The sequence below is a fragment of the Pseudopipra pipra genome, chromosome 15 (assembly GCF_036250125.1).
Source record: "Pseudopipra pipra isolate bDixPip1 chromosome 15, bDixPip1.hap1, whole genome shotgun sequence".
Classification (NCBI taxonomy): Eukaryota; Metazoa; Chordata; class Aves; order Passeriformes; family Pipridae; genus Pseudopipra; species Pseudopipra pipra.
The window spans coordinates 18,978,712-18,999,692 of NC_087563.1; the positions used below are offsets into that span (position 1 = coordinate 18,978,712).

The 20,981-nt window shown below is 37.0% G+C and overlaps 1 protein-coding gene and 1 long non-coding RNA gene across 5 annotated transcripts in view; one reads left to right on the forward strand and one right to left on the reverse strand.

Annotated features, from left to right (window-relative positions):
* The window catches only part of GABRG2 (gamma-aminobutyric acid type A receptor subunit gamma2), a 62,139-nt gene extending 48,618 nt beyond the window's left edge, over nucleotides 1–13,521 (forward strand). For 2 of the 4 annotated variants that reach the window (XM_064672301.1, XM_064672297.1), the window contains 3 exons: nucleotides 6,527–6,679; nucleotides 8,189–8,394; nucleotides 11,580–13,521. In XM_064672301.1, coding sequence (XP_064528371.1) covers nucleotides 6,527–6,679; nucleotides 8,189–8,394; nucleotides 11,580–11,855 — 635 coding nt within the window. In that variant the 3' untranslated portion in view covers nucleotides 11,856–13,521. Of the gene's footprint in view, nucleotides 1–6,526; nucleotides 6,680–8,188; nucleotides 8,395–10,101; nucleotides 10,126–11,579 lie in introns of all 4 variants that reach the window. The other 2 variants (XM_064672300.1, XM_064672298.1) reach the window with 2 other exon arrangements.
* The window catches only part of LOC135422799 (uncharacterized), a 166,307-nt gene that overhangs the window by 109,409 nt on the left and 35,917 nt on the right, over nucleotides 1–20,981 (reverse strand). The window lies entirely within an intron of this gene.

Genomic DNA, 20,981 nt, shown 5'->3' on the forward strand with positions numbered 1-20,981 from the left:
GAAATGAAGCACTGAATGTTCCCCACTCCAACCCATCTATGAGAATTAACTGAAGTGACGCATACAAATAACTTGCCCAGGCAGCCAACATATGATTTTTGAAGCTCTTCTGCAGTTCTTTTAATAATTTAGATCCAGCAGTGTTTTAAAAAACAGAAAGCAGAATCTCATAATAGCATGAGACAATCTCAGCTAAAAGTGTTGCTACCTGAACTATAATTAAGACACCAATTTCCTGTGATGTTCTAAAGCTGTTCTTTTCTCTTGCATTTGCACTAGCTTCCAAATCACTTCTGAGTACAAATTAAAGGCTTGTTTCCCCAGTACCTTACACTTTGCACAGTCACTTAAACATGCATAAAGAGAGCACTAATGGGTATAATTTCCCATTCACTTTGCACAGGTAGAAATGATTCCACAACCAGGAAGCAATGAAGGATCACACCCACTGTGCTGATTAAATCAGTTAAGTACAGGGTACATTCCCCTGGCTATGCCCCACTAATTCCTTCTATTGAACCTTTGGGACTTAGGTCAGGACGTGTGCACAGATGGTTCCCCAAATCAGGAATTCACTTCCCCTACTGGCTTACAGAGCCAGAATCCTGGTATGCAAATCACTATATCACACACGTATATTAGGAGGAACTTAACAATTTCTGAAGTTCACATAGACTGCTTTGAGCCTGTGTAAAATAGGATGGAACAGGACTGTTAGAAATACATTTGTAAGGGCTTACTAAGGTCATGATCACTGAATACTGATGCATGCATCTCATTTTCAAAGTATCTCCTACTCTGGAAGTGACTTAAGATCCATGCACTCTCTCTGAGTGCAGCAGAGATTATTGCCACCAAAAGAAATACTCCAATTCCCTTTCAGAGTGACAGTCTGAGAATGCTGTGTCTCAAGTCAGAACCCTGCCCTACATCTCGTGATCTTCCAAACATAATTGACAGGAATATACACTTAGGAGAAAACATGAGTATTTATACATGAGGATAAACATGACCTGGATAGCATTTTCCTGAGGGATTGCATTCTGGTTTACATATATATCACCAAAGAAACCGAATAACTTGGTATTGTATCTTCAGATGACAAAGACTGTGTCTATTGCCTCTATAGGCACACAAGCACTGATATAGAGGAATAGGTATATGATAAAGATTGAGGAATAGGAGAAATACAGATATTCTGAGAGAAAAAAGGCCTAAATATATTCAGGATGAGATATTATGCTCTTCAGTGTAATAAGATTATTTTTTCCAGGGAAATTTTGTATTTCTTTAAAGATTGAAAATTACCTAGGTATTATTTTCCAGACTTATGTAGCAGTTAACATGGGCCATAGGACTGTAAGGTTGCTGGTGAAAGGCTAAGTAATCCAAAATCTCCTAATTATGGTGCCAAATGTTAAGTCCTTAAGTATGTTGTCTTACAAAGATACTGCCACATTGCATTATTGTTCATTTCTAGAAAAATCCAAAAGTATATTAGTCCTCCAAAAGCAGTCTGGCAGTCTGAGAAGCTTTCTTGCTGCAGTAGACAATATTGGATAAACAAGAGCCAGAGCTCAGGGAAAGAGGATGAAGTAATAATGAAAAGATTATCAGTTTGTCAACTGAGGACTAATGAACGACACTGTGCTAAGGATCAACTCTAGCCATTTTTTTGCTAAAATAATGTCTTAGTTTGATAGCTTCATGCAGGCATCACACTAGGAGTGAAAAATCACCTGAGGCACAGAGATAATCTGAAAAAACCCAGAGAGTATTTAAGCTGGTTTTAGCTAAAGAGCTGAGAAGTCCATGAATGGAGTTGGAAAATAAACCAAATGTGCTTAAAAACAGGGCTGGGGCAAGATTGCATCATGAAAGGTGTGATTAAAGCAAAGTACTGTCAAGTGCATGTTCCACAGAGGAGTTAATGCATTTGACATTTTGGATGGATGTGTTATGACAACTGATACTAGTTCCTGAACTGCACATCTCTGGTCTTGCATTATTTTGTATGCTCAGAGTACTTTCCTTATTCAAAACCTCAGAAAACATGCTATAATATAATTCTAACATCACTTACATAAACTAGGCAATACCACCAAGATACTTCTCTGGAGTATCTCACCCTTTAGTCCTGTTTTCCCTGACTCATTATTGTCCCAGTTTTCCCCTGGCTAGCAATGGAGCACCACAGCTGTTCACTCACTCCCCAGTCACCAGCCCTCCCCAGCAGGGAGGAGAATCAGAAAGAAAAGGTAAATCTTGTGGGTTGAGATAAGAACAACATAATAATTGAAACAAATTATTATTATTATTATTATTATTATTATTATTAATAATAATAATAATAATAATAATAATAATAATAATAATAATAATATGTGAATAATGTTAATAATAATTGTAACAATAAGGGGAGAAAGAGTAACAGAACCCAGCAGAAACAAGTGATGCCACTGCAATTGCTCAGCAGCCAGTGCCTGATGCCAGCCCAGCCCTGGGCAGTGCCCAGCCAGCTCCCCCAGTCTGCTGGGCACGATGTTCCGTGGGGTGGAACATCCCTTTGGCCATCTGGGGCAGATCCCTGGTTCTGCACCCTCCCAGCCTTTTGTGTGGTTACTCACCAGCAGAGCAGAGCATGAGACACTGGAAAGTCCTTAACTTGGGGTCAGCCCTGCTCAGCAAAACAAACCTCAGTGTGTTATCACCAGCCTCGTGCTAAAACCAGAATACATCCTGTGCCAGCTCCTAAGAAGAAAATGCACTCTGTCCCAGGTGAAACCAGAATGTATTACTTCAAGGCTAGAAGAGATAGTCAGTACATTACAGAATTACCGGCTTGCCTTGTCTTGGCAATTCTTAAATTCTATTTGTTATTCTCACTCTTACCTCAAAAAAAAAAATAAAAATCATCAGTAAGTCTCACTTCCCAAAATCCCACCAAAGCAAGGTAAGATATTGACAAAACAACTCTCAGTGGTATTAATATTATTCCTTTCTCTAGTAAGGGTCTCTGGAACACTCCATAACACAACAGTGTCTGCAGCATCAGCAGGCTTTCAGATTAGAAAGCAAAATGTAGTTCACAAGAATTTCTGCATCCTTGAATGACTTCTTGGACTGGTCACCTCCACAGTGCCTGGCAAGTTAGAGTTGACACTGAAGTTTTCACTTACCCTGATTTAACTTCTCCATTAGTAGAAACCTTAAAGCTCATATAAAATATATATGGTCTCTTATTTCCTTGTGGTCTCTTATTTCCTTGTGCTTTCAGTAAAACATTTCCAATGCATAAGAAATAAGATCTGCCAGAATAATGCTGCAGACTTTGTCTATAAATATCAGGAGCTGACACAGAGTTTCCTATTGATATCATTCTGGAGTGGTTTGAATTTTTTTTACACATATGTCATTAGGAAGTCTTTGCACAAAGGAAGGTGCAACAACATTTGTGAGGGTTGAACAAGACCTACAACAATTACACCACTTTTTTAACTTTTTGGACATATTAGCAGAGATATGTTCTTTCCCAACATAACTGCTTCAGAAGCCCTGTATTAAAAAAAAAAAAAAAAAAAAGAGAAAAGAAAAGCAGAGAGAATTGTATTCTTATATTCCATTAGATATAAACCACCTGGAGTGTCTCCAGTTTTTGTAGCAAATGCTCTGGGACAGGTCACTGTTATTCCTGGATGGAAATGAATTGTCCTCTGATGTGCTGCTTTGAGATGACAGAGAATTCAGTCGAGTTTCACTGCTGGCGAACAGCCAAGGGCTTTACAAGTTAATGTTTTAAAAGGTCTTACACATGAAATTAAAATAATGCATACAATATTGTAAAAATATTATTGTAATAGTTTACTCCTCATGTTAAGGGAAAAATCCAGACAAGTGTCCATGGACAGCAGATGGTCCCCACCAAGCTTTCTAAAGAACCAAACAAAAAACCACTGTATGTGAAACAGTCTATAAATTAAAGGGCTGAGGCCACTCCCCCCCCCCGCACATCTCTCTATATTCACATGTTCTCCACATCTCTCTATATTCACGTGTTCTCCACATCTCTCTATATTCACATGTTCTCCACATCTCTCTATATTCACATGTTCTCCACATCTCTCTATATTCACATGTTCTCCACACCTGTGTATATTCACATGTTCTCCATATCTCTCTATATTCACATGTTCTCCACACCTGTGTATATTCACGTGTTCTCCACACCTGTGTATATTCACATGTTCTCCACACCTGTGTATATTCACATGTTCTCCACACCTGTGTATATTCACATGTTCTCCACACCTGTGTATATTCACGTGTTCTCCACACCTGTGTATATTCACATGTTCTCCACACCAGCCCTGGCTCTGCACACACAGTCTGACCAGGGACAGGGCTTTGCAGCCAGGCCTCACTCTAGGTCGTCTCTATTTATCTTTCTCAGCACAGGTGCCAAGTTTTGGATTTGTCTCTAATACCTGTAAGAAAGTGCTGGCTTGTGTAGTGGATTCTGCTATTTTCTGTTCCTTTGAATACAAGGCAGGAGTGCTAGAACTACCAAAACAGTAGTTTGGGTTTGTTTGTTTTTTTCCCACAAAAAGAACTGTCCAAGTGCAGGACAAACCAGAGAGAGTAGTTACCTGGGATCTTAGACATCCTTCAGCTACTCCAAAAGGCTTCAGAAAAAAACAATAACAGATATAAAACATCTGATTTTCAAATTTCAGTTCTGAGCTAATCTTTTGTACCTTTTTATGTTCTTATATATGCTTGGGTTTATATTTCACCTCTTACTTTTGGTAATTTTTTGTCCCATTAAAGTTATATAAAAGTGAGCATGAAAACAGCTCCTCCTTAAAAATGTTTGCATGGAAGTAATACAGCTACTGTTTAAAAGGAGGTCTACCATAGTATAGCAAAAAAGAAAAATTAAATACCAATGCTAATAATAGTATATATGAGGGTGAGTAAATAAAAAGACAAGTCCCTAAACTGAAAAAATAATCAGTTCTTAGGAAGTTAATACATGATGAAGAGAGATCAAGATTGAATCATATTGCAGTTTTATGGCTACAGTTTTACAGTGCTTCTGATGAGTGGTGGTTTCTTATTTTCAGGATTTCTTGGTATATGAAGGACCTATACATATGATGCAAACTTATCTATGAACTAAGGGGATAATAAGACTAAAGTTATTAAAATTGGTTGCTCCTATTCAGCCATATCTCCTTGTAAACCATATGTATAAAATTTGCCTTTTTTGTGGTTTTGGTCGAGTTATAATATAACTAATTTAAAACCAGTTAATCCCAGGAATATGGACATTCAATTTTAAAAAAATAACATAACAAAGAAGCACCAGCTGAAGACTGATCTCTGAAGTTTCTTCTGTGGTCAGGTTCAAAGGGATTATTCTGGGGGAAATTAAAATTTTAATTATGCCTGAAAAGACGGAGCTCAGTGTTAACTAAAGGCACTGATCTAAGCAGAATACACATTAGCCACAGAGTCTCTTTGATAAGACTGGAAAACTATCTTACTCTAAATTTGCAAATCCTACCCTGTTTCCATGTGAGACTTCTCTGGGCTCCTTTTCACTGAATTGCAATGAAGTCTTTGTAGCCTGGGGTTCTGTAGTTCCTTTGCTATCAAGATTTCCCAGGAGTGCTGTAATCTGAAGTAAAGATGGGAACTAGGTTTGTTTTGGGGTTGGTTTTGTTTTGGATTGGTTTGGTTTTGCTTTTTTTTTGTTTTGTTTTGTTGTTGGGTTGGGGTTTTTTTTGGCTTAGAAAAGAATACATCAAAAACTGAAGCTTTGCTGTATCCCTGAATCCAGACGGAATATACTTAATAATTTGAGAGAGGAAAAGAAACTGAAAAGAAAATCACAACCTATTGAATGGGAATGATGTGTTATGTACACCGAGCAACTTATAGCCTGGTTTTCGGGAGCACTTAGGAAATGTGGGTGCAAATTATTTTAGAGGAGAAAATACAACAGAAAACCTTCAGGCAAATAAAAAATTAATTACTGACACAGCCTAGCCTTGAAGAATAGTTGACAACAGGAATAACCTCGGGAGTACATGTGAAAGCATGCAACATTGAGAGCAGAGCTGTGTGCTCACAGGGCCAGCACAGGGCCTGCAGAGGCTGGACCAGCACACACCAGAGGACTGGCCTGGGCAGCTGCAGGTTGTGAGGAGTGGCTTGGGTAGAAGGAACCTGTCACACTATGCAAGGGAGGTTACCCTGGAAATCTCACAGTAAAGTCACCTAAATGGATCTGCAGGACTTTTTGCTTTCAGAGTGTGGAAAATCCACCAGGTCTTCATCTAGATCTGGGTTGAAGAAGATGTATGAATGAATTTGTTATCAGCATCTCTGGAGAATCAGTTAAATATATATATATACACACCCCTCAACCCCCAGACATGGAATAGGAAAAGCCTAGCTATTACATAGAAAATTTATGCTGGGTCTTTAACATATTTTATCTCACTATGCTTTTGTTTTACAGGAGACTACGTAGTCATGTCTGTTTTCTTTAACCTGAGCAGAAGAATGGGTTATTTCACTATTCAGACCTACATTCCCTGCACACTTATTGTTGTCTTATCCTGGGTCTCTTTCTGGATTAATAAGGATGCAGTTCCAGCCAGAACATCACTGGGTGAGTCGATTTTTTCCTGGTTTTATTCAGGAGTTATTATGTTTAACTGACACCTCTGCAGTTCACCAGTTTGTAGATGTAAGAAAAGACACAATTTCGCAAGAACTCTCCTTATTTAGAGGGATGTAGAGATTTCCAAGGAATAACACAGACAAGCCATATTTGCATCTCTTCCTTTTTGCTGTGTCAGATTTTGAGTATTGTAGATTGTCAATAATAAAGGCTTTTGCATTTTTTCCGATTCCAGCAGTCCTTTTTCTACCCATCAAGGTACTGGGGAACATTGCTGGATTAGAGGCAGGGACACATTAGTTTCATTTATTCTTACCATGACTGGCAGCACAAATGAAGGAGAAGGAATCCACCTTTCTGGTTGCCTGCGTGCCATGGTGGTAACAAGGGGAGAATGTAGAACCCTGACTTCTGCTTTAGAGGTCAACAGTCAAATGTAGACTTCAGGCCAAAAAATCAACTGAATTCGGTGGTAATCAAAATCCTGGGCATGAAAATGTGACATGCAATTAATCAGAATTAGAAATTTCTACACATTTAGCAACTGCTCCACAAATAAACGGAGACCAAATTAATCTTGCTTGTGCAAAGGAGCTGTAGCCATAAGAATCAGCAAAGGAGAAACATTCAACTAGAGAAACTCAAACACATTTTCTACTTCTGCATTAAATCCACACAAGTGAGGATCATTTTAGTTTTTCCCTCTGCATTTTCATTTCTTCAGAGAACTACAGCACAGAGCATTGGAGTGCAAAATGAGGGACACAATCTTCATTCCAGATTCCCTTGAGAGAAACACAAGAATAGAGGAACAGTGGCTCCCATGGCAGAAAGTTTTAAGTATTTAACTGTCTTTTTCACATTCTCACTAAAAAGAGGTTATAAAATCTGCTTTAAAGAAGTAGAAAATTAATAAAGGCATTCAGATACACAAAACACTTATCCCTCTGTTGAGAATTAGTCTATTTGTACCACTAAAAAGGTAAAACCAATGGCATGAAATTTGCCATGTACAATGTGATGGATTTTAACTGTCCTAATGCATTTTTAATGTTCTTCACATCATAGTACAGGGAATAATGTTCTGAAAGGGAAAGAGGTGGTGAGGCATGTCACAGTGCTTCACAGTTAAACACTCTTTCTAGCTCTGTTTAAGAGTTTGAGCACAAAACCTAAATTTTTAAATAAAAATCAAGGCTCTCTAGAAGTAAACTAAAAAACCAAAATTCCAAATTAAATTTCTTAGAATCAGAATCCACCTAACCAAAATATTCTACAGAGCAGCACTGGCAGTGGCCATGCAAAAATATCTCATACCCCTGTTAATCCTCTAAGCTCTCACTGAATCCACATTTCACTGCTGGGATGTACTGTTTAATATCTTTGCTATCTGTTTGAACTCCAGGCATACTTCAAAACCAGTCAGAGAGGTGATTGGCAAAATCAGTTTGTTACTTGAAGTAGTAATACTTTTGTTGTTTTCTATCCATCTACCAGGTATTACAACTGTCCTGACAATGACCACCCTCAGTACAATTGCTCGTAAATCTCTTCCCAAGGTCTCCTATGTGACAGCAATGGATCTTTTTGTGTCAGTCTGCTTTATTTTTGTTTTCTCTGCACTTGTGGAATATGGAACTTTGCATTACTTTGTCAGCAATAGAAAGCCAAGCAAGGATAAAGACAAAAAGAAGAAAAACCCAGTATGTATCTTTTTTACCAGCAAGGCCTAAATTCAATTACTTTTTCTGAGAGAGCATTTGAATCTCTCTTTACAATTGTACTTTTTTTTCATACTTTGCTGTTACATATATACTCTTCCTTTGTAATCATAGAAATGCAAACATTCACCTTGAGAATGAAAAGCTCATATATTACAGTTGTCTGCATGTCAGAGAAACTAATTTCTTAGAATAAAGATCCTTTTAACCAAAGTGTTTGGTAAATCACAACTATGACCAAACCCATTATTTGTGCCATAGATAGAGCTCTTGCTGTGACTTTTATAGAAGCTTCTCAATTTCTCTGTCTTAGCATTAACAATATTCTATGCCATTAACTTATGTCCATATTATTGACATGACTCTCTTTCTTATTATCAGGACTACAGTTAAACTTTTATATTCAAACTGCAGTGTGTGCTTTTTCTAATCTCCCCTTAAGTATCTGTTTCCATTTTTTCCTTATCTTCTTTTTCTTGTATTTCTCACCTCCTTTACCTACTTCTCTTCCTTAGAAAGTGATTTGACCAGTAGTTTATGATGATACCTATGGATGCACGCTACCCAATAATAAAAAAATTAAAACAATAATTAAAAAAAAATCCTGGAAGCACCCTCAGTAGATACTTGGGCTTTTGCCCAAACAGGGAAAAAAGTGTTGCTTATTTTGACCAGGACAGATTTCTCCTTGCCTTTGGCAACTGAACTGACAAATTTGTTGTCTAGAATCTCTAAAATAATTAGTTTAAAATCAGAGGGGGAAAAGTAGCATAATCATCTACGGGGAAAAAAAGTGACAAACAAGTGTTTTACATTAAAAGAGAGCATTTTCAAATCCATTTTAGGCATCCAGCAAAAAATAAAGTGATTTGGATTTGCTCTGCTAAAATATTCATGGACTTTTGAAGATATTCCTTTTAGTTATAACACAGAGCATGAAAAGGATATAGAAAAAAACAATTAAAGAACCTTTTACTGCACATTATTCCTTTAATTTCAACTTTAAAAGCTGTTGAGAAGTAGACTGTAAAAAAACGAAATAAAATGATGAAGTGAAGTGTCCTGTCTTAGGTGGAAATAAAACATGTCTCCGTGCATGTGTGTCTTATGCAGTCAGGTAAAGGAACAAAATCTAAATACCTCAGATTTAGCTGTGACCCTTTAAAGTGTCCATATAGGGGCTGATTACTTGTTCTTTACATTGCTTATGTGTGAGCTTCAGGGAAGAAACAGAGCTAGAAATGTTTGCCTGGATCCTAATCACAGAGCCTAAAAAACTTAAAATAACTCTATAAGTCTACTCTGTTAGGGTCACAGTATGCAGGTAAAAAAGACTTCTTTCTCAATAGTGGTTCTATAAACTGTGAATGGTCTCCTTCAAAACAGTCCAGCATAACAGACTGGAACCTCCTCAGGATGTGAAAATCTAAATGAAGGTTGATGTCTTATGTCCTTGGCCCAGCTATAGCTACAAGACAGTGACAAGTCAAAGATGTGGGGGTTTTATGCTACAGATACTTGTTTCAATTGCTGTTATCCCAACCTTTCTATAACTCTAGTTCTTTAGACTTACTATGTTTTAGAAACATATTTTTAATTTACATTATTTTTGTCTCTTTCTTTCTTTTCTTTCTTTCTTTAATTTAAAACAAAACCCTCTGATTCTCTTTTCTGTCTACAAAATGAAAGCTTCTTCGGATGTTTTCCTTCAAGGTATAATGTTTTTTGGAATGGAAATTCACTGCATGCGACTGCTGAATTTAACTGTTAGAACTTAGATGAGAGTGGTGTTTTGTTGGGTTTTTTTATTAATGAGGCATCTACTAAGCCTCATTCTACTAAGCATTCTACTCAAGGTACTTCCTAATTAAGTAGAATGGTTACATATTTCTAAACAAATTGTAGAGTTGATTCAGCAGCCCAAATACTGATTCACTATGGTTCTGAACTTACCTAAATTCAAGAATGACCAACATTATTGGATCACATGAATTAAGAGAGTTTAATGTTAAAACATTTCTGCTCCTCTCTTTCTCAATTTGCCATGGGATCCAATAGCACCAGCTGCCCTACAATCCTGCAATGTACACCCTTTTAGAACTCAACTCTGACTCTGACTTTTTAACCTTCGTGATACTTCATATTATAAAACCAAATCTGTTCCCATGTTGACCTGAACAAAATTCAGTGTTATCATCAATTATTCAAATGATGATCCTTATGCAAAAAAATTTGGGGTTTTGAAAGGGTTTAAGACGCATATAGATTTTTAATGTCATCCCTGGATCAACACACTCTTAGCAAATTAGCAAATATATCTAGCTGTGTTCTACATCTAAAACCTATCTCCATTCAGAAATGCAGAGATTTTATTTTAAAAAAGAAAAAAAAAAGAAATTACATAAAATAAACCCAAGAAATTTACATACTTATAGAATGGAATTGTTATTTTCCCTAATAACTACACCAGAAAATTTCAATGCCTGTCATGCTAGTGTTCACCAAGTGCTCAGATGTGTTTACATGCTTAACTTGCTCAACTGATACTAAATATATATGTGTGTGTAGATATATATGTACAACTACTATATAAAATTTGGATTATATTGAACTGTCTGGGTGGTGAACATTAGTAGGTGGTGAACTGCATATATTCAAATAATTGGAGAGTTTTATAAAGATTCTCCTAACCCTATTCAAAAGGCCCAGTTTTTTCCTTTATTTCTTGTGTATATGTATTTGCTCCTGACTCAACATAAACCAATTCTATTAAAATCCTGCATTTCCAAATAATTAATCTCCTTCCACGTCCAATACACAAATTGCCTTCAGATATCAAGCAGCTATGTAAAATATAAACCAAAAAAGAAATTCAAAATACCATCAAATTACATTCCTGGATGTTTCATTTAACCTCTAACATTTACTTAGTCTGGCTTTGAAGCCAGTTGCCCACAGCTGTTAACTTTATTGATTCGTGCTGCTTCCCTGTAAAGTTAAAGTGTGTGATACAAGCGACTTTAATAAGTTCAAGGCAGTATCACCATTAGAGCCCCTCAGCACCCCCTGCCCACACAGACCCCCATGCCCATGCTGCCCATTAATGCCCCTCTCCTGTCGCTCTGGTGACACTAACAGATCCTCCTCTTTCTGCTGCTCCACCTTAGGCACCTACTATTGACATCCGCCCCCGCTCAGCTACTATTCAAATGAACAATGCTACACACCTGCAAGAAAGGGATGAAGAATATGGGTATGAGTGTCTGGATGGCAAGGACTGTGCCAGTTTTTTTTGCTGCTTCGAGGATTGCCGGACGGGCGCGTGGCGGCACGGCCGGATCCACATCCGCATCGCCAAAATGGACTCCTACGCACGCATCTTCTTCCCCACCGCCTTCTGCCTCTTCAACCTGGTCTACTGGGTATCGTATCTTTACCTTTAAAGGCAGGAGGAAATCAGTGATATGAGCCTTACTCACTGAATTTCTTAGAGAGATGGTTTCCTAAATTCACTTGAAGTATTTATGATGCGCTTTATAGTGGTCTGAATTCTTTAGTGCCATAATCCCGTAAATATCAGTCATATCATTTGTCCAAAATTCACCATCTGGTTATTGTGAATTGTATGTCCATTCCACATGCCAAAAATAATTTAAAAAGAAAATCATTTGGACAGGCAATATACAGCTACACCCACTGGAATAGAGAGAAACGGGGAGCACAGCAACACCACTCAACAGCTGGTACTGCAGTTTCAAACAGGAGAGGGAGAGAGAGGGGGGAGATAAAGTGCTGTACAGTTGGCTAACATTGGCTATAATTATGCTATAGCTTTATTCTCTGTGGGCTTTTCTTTTTGGAAGAGTCATCTCTCACTTTGAATAGGTATTATTAAGCTAGGAAAGTTAAATTCTACTCCCACCAAGATGAAAATACCATCCCTTTAAGAGCACATGTACAATGCTGTAAATATCTCAATACCTTGTAGTACATAAAGTCTAGTGCATGCATCTTTTGGGGGCCAAAATAAATGAGAAAAGGTACCATAAAGTTTTGTCTTTTATTTTGTGTCTCTGGATGTGCTATTGTAATTGAAATGTGGACAGAACTTTTTTTTTTTCTTGAAAAATTGCCCCTTTCCCTCATGCATGGAAGATCCAAGCAGACAGCACTTTCATGTAAGACATTAGAGAAGCCTTAAGGATTCAAATAAATAACATGTAGACAAACCTGTATGGCCAATATAATAGCTCATAAAGTGTAATGTATGTGTCTGCTGCAGTTGTAGCCTTCATTTGCCATTGATATTTCAGCTGAATCTCCAGTAATTATACATTGCAAGATCAGCTTCCGAATTTAATCCATGTGCTTCTATTGTTCTTTTCCTATGTTGAGCTCTCCTTTTTTCCTTACACAAGTGTTTGTGGGGGTCTTTTGTTCTTTAAACCAATCCAGGAAATAGCTTTTATTCTACATGTTATTTTTACATAAGAGCTTCAAGTTAATTTTGAAACATTAGACTTTGTATTATATATACACAAACAGTTCTCTGCCCATCCATGTCCTTGATCAGCAATAGTTGTTGTCAGTGCTGCTTTCACTCGGTGAGTACCTTTACTAAAACCAACCTTGCCCGTGGCTGGCACACAGTTTATAGACAGCCTTGAAAATGATAGGGAACAAAAGGGTGTCTTGGCTACTAAATCACATGTATGCAGTTATGTGCATTTAAAACCTTCAACCCACCTGGGTGAATCTTGAAAACCATTTATTCACTGGTTTTCAGAACCTGTATGATTCTCAATTATGCAACCTTAAGCACATGTAAATAAGACTGACCTTTTTTTTTTTTACTTGTAAAATGTCACCTCCAGGAAAGTGGGCTTGCATCTTGAAAAGGGAGATCTATAATCTATCATTACAGAATTACTACTAGGTAAAATGGAGAAAAAGGAAAGTTTTCCAATGTTTGTATAGTTTTGAAAATAAAAATGTATAAAAAAGGAATATCTCTATCATCGATTGCTCCTTGTCCAATGTATTTGAAAAAATTTTAATAAAGGAATTGCACACACCTGTGGACTTTTTCAATAAAACTGCTGCACTCAATTCCAGTATTCCTGTGATTAGTTTGTTAAAAGCATGCTTTGAGAACTAGACTGCTGGACTAGTTTGATTCATCAGATGCCTAAATATAAATGATTATAATCCTCATAATCCTCTGCATTGTCTCATTTTGTAGTCAAATGGATTACTCACATAATTTTCAAGGATTAAGATTAAATCTTTCGAAGGTTATCTTATTCTTAAATGATAATAATAACAAAAGTATTTAAAAATCACTGAATTGGAAGTACTCCAATGAAGAGAGAGAACCTTTCTTTATCTACTTAGAGTCTCCACTACTTGAATGTGTGTCAATCATCGTTCACATGGAAATGTGTTTCAGCTGGTGGCAGACAGATCTTTAATTTTTTTTCCCAACAGTCAGTGATTTATCAGCTTTCTGTTAGTTCCTTGCAATTAATAAGTGTGACTGATGTCATAGATTTAACATTTTAATTTTTACCTGGATTTTTCCTGCTACCAAACAAGTTTTATACAGACCATTAAGAAACTCAGCCCAAGCCAGCCCTTTAATTCCCTCAGCCCAGGTGCATTTTGGTTAACATATTTAGGATTATTTTTGGCACGGTCTGTGAAGTTAAGGATTCAGAAACACTAAGCATTTTACCTTAGTCCAGGTCAAGTTACATGTGCCTGAGAAAAGCCTGTGACACCGATGAACTGGATGCAGTAACAAGGAATGAACGATCAGATCCCTCACTTGTGCAAGGTGGGATCTCCTTCCAGCAAGGGAGGGGCTCAGTTAAAGACTGATACACCCCCATCTCAAAAACACAAACCACACAAGATGGAAAAGTGTACCACGTCTCCCTAAAGGAGTTGAGTGAACTTTTCTCACCACCACTACACAAAATAAAGAAAATAAGCCCTTATCAGTCATTACTCCAGACTCCGGTTCCTGCACTTACTGAGGCAATTTGTCAGTTCCTCCTGGGGAAAATGGATGAGATTCCAAAGGACAGTTCATGCAGAACCACAGAATTCTAAGTAAGAAAATGACACCAGAGCACAATCTAGCACTAACTAGATAAGAAGCACAGTGCTCCTCTGAACAGAGATTATCTTAGTTATTCAGCACAGGATCAGAGGATGACCTTTGTATTGTAAAGCCAGGCTGCCACCACAGCAAACAAAACAGCCTTTGGGTGTGATAAGGGTTATTATTCAGAAAAAACTTGCCCAGAAACCTGTCTATTCTAGACATTCACACATACATATTATATAAAACATTATGCTAATATATACATTATACATACTAACTCTCCCAGTTATATTCTAGGGAAGGAACTCACTCCTGACAGGCCAGGTTGCTAAAATGTTTCCAAGCTCATCACACTGCAGATAGCTCTTACTGCTCTGGGATATGGCTGAGGATGTTCAGATGGTCATTAAAGGTCATAAAGGATACACTAGTGGCACAATCACTTACTTGCTACTTATATTCCAAGAGTATGCTATGTCCTGAGCAAGACACGACACTGTTTTTTCCCAGGGATTATACCAAAACAGAACACCCTCAAAGCATTTATAATTCTTTATATATTTATAACATTTAAAAACCCCACACTGAACATAAAGAACTGGTATTTAGGGAGATAATGTGACTAAAAAGTAGTTCTCCTATTTTCTATGTTAGCCAAACTCAAAGGACTATATTTTAACTAGCCAGTATGGAATAATTTTAGCCTCTGTATAATACAAAATGCTGAAGTTACACACACACACACAAAGGTAAAAAAAAAAATAAAAAAAAAATCAAGAGGTTTTGGTTTTTTTTTTAATCACTCATTTCTGCCTCATTTTCCCACAGTCACACAAATCTATTGAACATGACTGGATTGGTCTCACAACTGTGCGTAGCAGTTCCAATGACACACATATAGCAGCAATTATTGACATGGATTGGTGGGCCAAACATTCAGACCTTCTTCCATCTGTGCTGCTAAAGCCCTTCAGTCTTGCAGTGTGTAGAACAAAGTATACCTATAAAATATTCAGGCAAATGAATAATGTCAGAAATGGAACAAGAAAGCTTTGTTAACTGCACAAATGTTAGTGGATAGCATTACTTTGGTTTGAACCAAAAAATAATTGGGAAAATATAGTGTTACATTACCTGCCTTACCACCAAATCTGGGCTTTGTAGGACCGTGGTAGGGATGAGCTGCAAACTGAAAGACGATAAGTAAGGGTTTTTTAGGTTTGCTGAAGCATTTCTCATGCTGCAGAGGAAAGGCAGGACTAAGTAGAAAAGTCTCTGTGTGAGAACTTGATAGTCAAGGACCAAAACTGCAGCTCAGCTACGACCCAGAGGCTGCAGAGAACGAGCTGCTCCTCCAGCCTGAGCTGAGAACTAATCAGAGACAGATAAAGAATTTGCACCTTAAGCCACTAAAGAGGCAGCCCAGAACAGCAAGTTAAGGAGAGGAATTCAGAGGCAGTAGGATCCACAGAAAATAATTTCCAAGGCCAAAATAATGAAGGTTGCAGTTCTCTGAACTTAATAGGACACATTTAGAGTTCAGGCTTTTAGTGATGCCATGGCAGAAAGCTGATGTTATTTGGAAATTAATAGCTACATCCAAGATAAGGTCCTCATTAAAAATAAAGCTTGTTCATGGGCCTCTGGAGTTGAAAGTATAAAACCTGTTATTTTAAGCTAAGAGATCATCCAAGGCAGAATCCCATAGTAAGCATGAATATAAGAAAAAAGTAAAAATATAAGGAATCTATGTAACTTAATTACAGCTCAGGGGAAAAAGCAACACTTTAAAATGCAAGTGTTGTCTTTCAAACAAGATTTCAGTCACTTTGCTGAGAATTCAATTAAATCTTGTGAAAAGCTTCACAGATAAATCAGTTTATTATACCCATGAGAGATCTATTGTTTCTTTCATAAGAATTAAAAGCCAATGCACTTTGCTTCCTTATTTAGAAGGATTCTGTAGATGAAAAAATTTAGACTTCCTATTTACGCATTACTGAGTTTTTCTTTTTAAAGTCAAGATTTACAATGAAAAGCATACCTGTTGAATATGCAAAAGAAAGCTCATGACCTTTAAAAGATCTTGAATAACAGATATGAACTCAAAGCTTTGCTTACAACTCAGCAAACACATTTGACAAATACATTTGAATAATTCATTCCAGAATGTCCAGGATGTCAAATTAGCTCACAAAAACAGTATGTTAGACTGGGTAAGATATTCTCATTTGTACTTATATAAAATTCGTATTGATTATCAAAATGAGAAAAGGGAAAACAAGAAATACAAAAATATTAATATAGCTGTAATTCAACCAGTATGAAAAACATTAGAAATATTGATCTTTCCACCAGACACATGCTTTTTAATACTGGTATATTGAAGTGTATATCTAATGAGATTTAATCAGCCATCACTCTCTTTAGAATTTTCTGGTATATGCTACAGGCCTAACTATAGAGTCAGTCATTTTGCTGTGAGAAAAACCTGCACAAAAGAAAAAAACCCTTTCTCCAAAAAACCTTCAAATCAAGACTTCTCTTTTCATTCCTAAAATGAGATACAAGCACATAGAGACATCCATCCAGCTAATATATTTACAAGATGTCTATAAAAATAGCAATTGAGGCTATAAACTACTTGAAAGTCAGATAGACCTGCTAGAGAAGATTTAGCATAGTTGGATACTTTGTTGCATTAAAGAACCAAAAAACCCCATGTAGATTTACCATGTCTTTATTTAAAAAAATAAATTAACGTCTTCATGTTTCTCTTCACATACCAATGCATAAGAATGCATCAGACTTCACTTCAGTGTTTCCCTTAAGACTAGAAGGGAAAGACTAGATCGACAGTTTTAGTAATTCCACAGTCTTAAAAATCTGTTCAGATTTCAGAATCTTTTCTGCTTGTCATTCCTGTTCTATTTATACCAGCACTCCTTAAACTGCTGCCACAGAGAGATTTCTTATAGAAAAGGGCACTTTAGTTTTGCTCTTTGCAGTTCCTTTGCCCTCACGCTCACCTGAAGTTGGTACCTTTCCTGCTGATTTAGCAGTGTTGGGTCTTTCTTGCCCGTGTGCTTCTGTCCCACAAACCACCATCCCCACAGATTCCCCCATTTCAACTCTGAAAAATTATTGTAGTTTGAAAACTATTACTTTTAAAGAAACTAAGTGATGTCACGAAGTTAATGGACTCAATACCAGGAGGCAAAAAGGAGCTCAGACAGAGCATTGCTGACTTCAAGCCTGCCTGTATTTTCCTTGCTTTCAGGGGAGCTGGTGCCAGCTCTCGTCAAGGCCGGTCTCTCTACAGTGAACTGTAACCACAATTCACTGCCACAATTGTGACAGCTCAGAGAGAACCCACCTTGGCACCACCTGCAGTGTTATTCAGTGACAGTTATTCATAAAGTGATGTCAATCTCTGCATAAAATTTTAAGCATCATAAGTTTTTGGTAATTTCTCTACCATGCTTCCGGCTGCTCCTGTAAGTAAAGGTATCAGTTACCACCAAAACTGCTGTAGTATAAGTGGTAGCACACGTCTTTTCTGTAATTGCATAATTTAGAGCTACTATGAAATGAACAAAACTACAGGATGCCTGCCTGGTACAGTGCTGCAGTGGTTAGCTCTGCTCGAGATCTCTGAAATGGGAAAATCATCTGAGCCACTTTTTGTATGTGTGATTTTTATCCTTTACAGGTAATTTAAGGATAAAACAGGAAATTTATGGATAAAATCCATCCCAAACCTGAAATAAGATCTGCTATGATAATATTTTGTAGCTGGATACAAGCTCATTTCATGAACATGCAATTTGGTCTCCAGAGCTTGTTTTTCCTGCCTGTACACAGAGGAACAGGCAATAATGCTGAGCAGTTAATGCAGACACACAGGGTTTGATTATGTGAACAGGCTGAAGTTCACATCCCATGTACATCCGAGATAATTGTAAAATTCTTCTGAGGATTTTGCCAAATAAATACTAAGTACTCTGTTATTGCTCCTTCTACCTTCCTTCCCACTCTCCCTGGCACCCAGGCCCAGAAGGAACCCTTGGTACTTTGAATTCATATGCAGTGCAAAGGAGAAGTACCATGTGAGAAGATGCTCCTTTTCAAAGATGCCCTTATTTTATGCTGTCTTTTTTGGGGGGGGAGGGGGAAGCGTAGGACTGAAAAGTGGTATTTGGGGAAAGTTCTAATAAAATAAAAGCTTTAAATTAACCTTGCAACAAACTTTTCGAGGTAAAGAAATAGACTAGTATTGATTGGCAGCTTAGTTTCTGTTCTCTTTCTAAAAATCATAGAAAAATTAAGATAGTAGTTTAGTAAATTAATCTTTGTAGACTAAGACCATCATGACCAATCCTAGGATGAGTACACCAGATTCCTACATCATTTTGAGTACCAGTACAATTAAATAATTCTACCCTGCCTGAATAAATGGATTGACATTGTGATGTTGCCCAGAAAATGTGTTCAATGAATATTTTAAAACAGAAAAATAAAGTACCAGTTTTTCAATTTTAGTAACAAAAATCATATTAACTTCTAAAGCTCCATTTAATTCATAGGTAGCAGGCAAAATACTAATCAAAAAGCTAACCAAAATCATTCATGCTCTAGTAGAACAGAATGCGTTTTATTCTAAACAGCAACAGCCAGTTTCTAAAGATGCTCTGCAATTATTATCAATTATGAGGAATCATATGCTTTTCAAAGAGTTAAAATACAGAAGAAGTACTTTACTTACGAAGAAAAAAAAGAAAATACTTACACAGGAAGTGAAAGAAACAAAGCAGGCAAAAGAACTATCTGAAAATATGGCAAAATAATGGAAAACATAAATTAAGAAAACTCACCAGGTACATTTTAAGAATTAACACACTTGAAGTTTACAATTTTCTTTTCCACTAATTTGGAACAAATTCAACAATCAGAACCATTGGAGAGTTATGTCACAACTAACCATGAATATATTCCTACCTGAAGGTAAGTTACCATCTGCACTTAACTCTGCAGATCTGCATTTTTATTTAGTTCCATTTTGTTCAACATGAGATACAAATCCTCTCTCTAAAGCCTTCCCTACAGATAAATTATTTTTTAAATTAAACCTTAGGTCACCTGTTCTTCAGTATGTTTAGACAACCAAAACTGACAGCGAAGTTAGAACACTAAAAAAACCCAAAAAAGCAAAAAACCCAGCAAAATAAAAGAACAAAAACAAAACAAAAAACCAACAACAACCAAAAAACCCAAGTCGGCAGGTTGCTTTAGTTGGCACTTAGTCATCTGTGGGAACTTCGGAATTCACATTTTCACATATTTTCCAGAGCTTGTAGAGAGAAAACACTGACATTTCATTCACTTATGTCAGCAAACTGGGTGGGAAATGGCCTTTAAACTGATCCAGGACTTGGTCCCTTTCTGAGACAAGGCCATTCCTGTGATGAGCCTGCAACCCCACACCCCCTTAGGAGGTGGAGGTACCAAGAGAGACCAAAGAAATCCCTGCTGGGATCACCACACACACACAAATGCAGAGACACACAGGGGAGCATAAGAAGATAAATGTAGGAGATGGTTACAAGGTTCTTCATAAATTAATGAATATTTTCTCCTTATATAGCTGGACAGGTACATACAGAATTAAAAAACTATCAGTTCAGTGATACATTGTCTCTTTGCCACATTTTCTTATACAAAGTTAAATATTAAGCTGCATAAGAACCCAGCAATATTCGTTACTGTGTGGCTCACTTGTATCAAAGTGTTTGCTCTACCATTTCATATTTTAAATACCACTTGGGTATACCATCTTAAGTAATCTCGGGTTTAATCATACTGCATATTTTGCAGTAAATATTGAAAAGAAGAAAGTGGTCCATTTTATGAGATTCATAAACACTACCCAAATATTCTCTGTGCAATATCATGCTACCTGGAGATAGTGAAGCGTTACTTTGCATTTTCAAACTGCCTAGCAAAATGCCTAACCCTGTTAAGGAGGGAAGCACTGTGAATGTCACCCCTAGACAGCAGCAGTGATTTTTGGTTTGTTTTTTTTCTTGTAGGTTAGAGAATGACATATAAGATATAAGATTATTCCTTCTCTTTTGAATCTAAAATGTCCCTTTACCTAACAAAGCAACCTATAGCAACCTATAGCCTACATCCTGGCTCTTTCAGCTTATTTATTAACCTTATAAAATTAATTATCTTAGTTTCTGGCTGCTGGCAGGCAAGTATGATCTTGCATGTCAGAACAATACTACCCATAGACAGTGAAAATCCCAGGATTTAGTCTCTATGACCCCATAATGATTCCCTAATCATCAGCTAATAATGCTACATATAATTAAGATTTTCCCATTTCAAGAAAGCAGAATCCTCCTCTAAGCAATCGCCCTCAGCTAGTAACACAAATTGTACTCTGTATTAACTC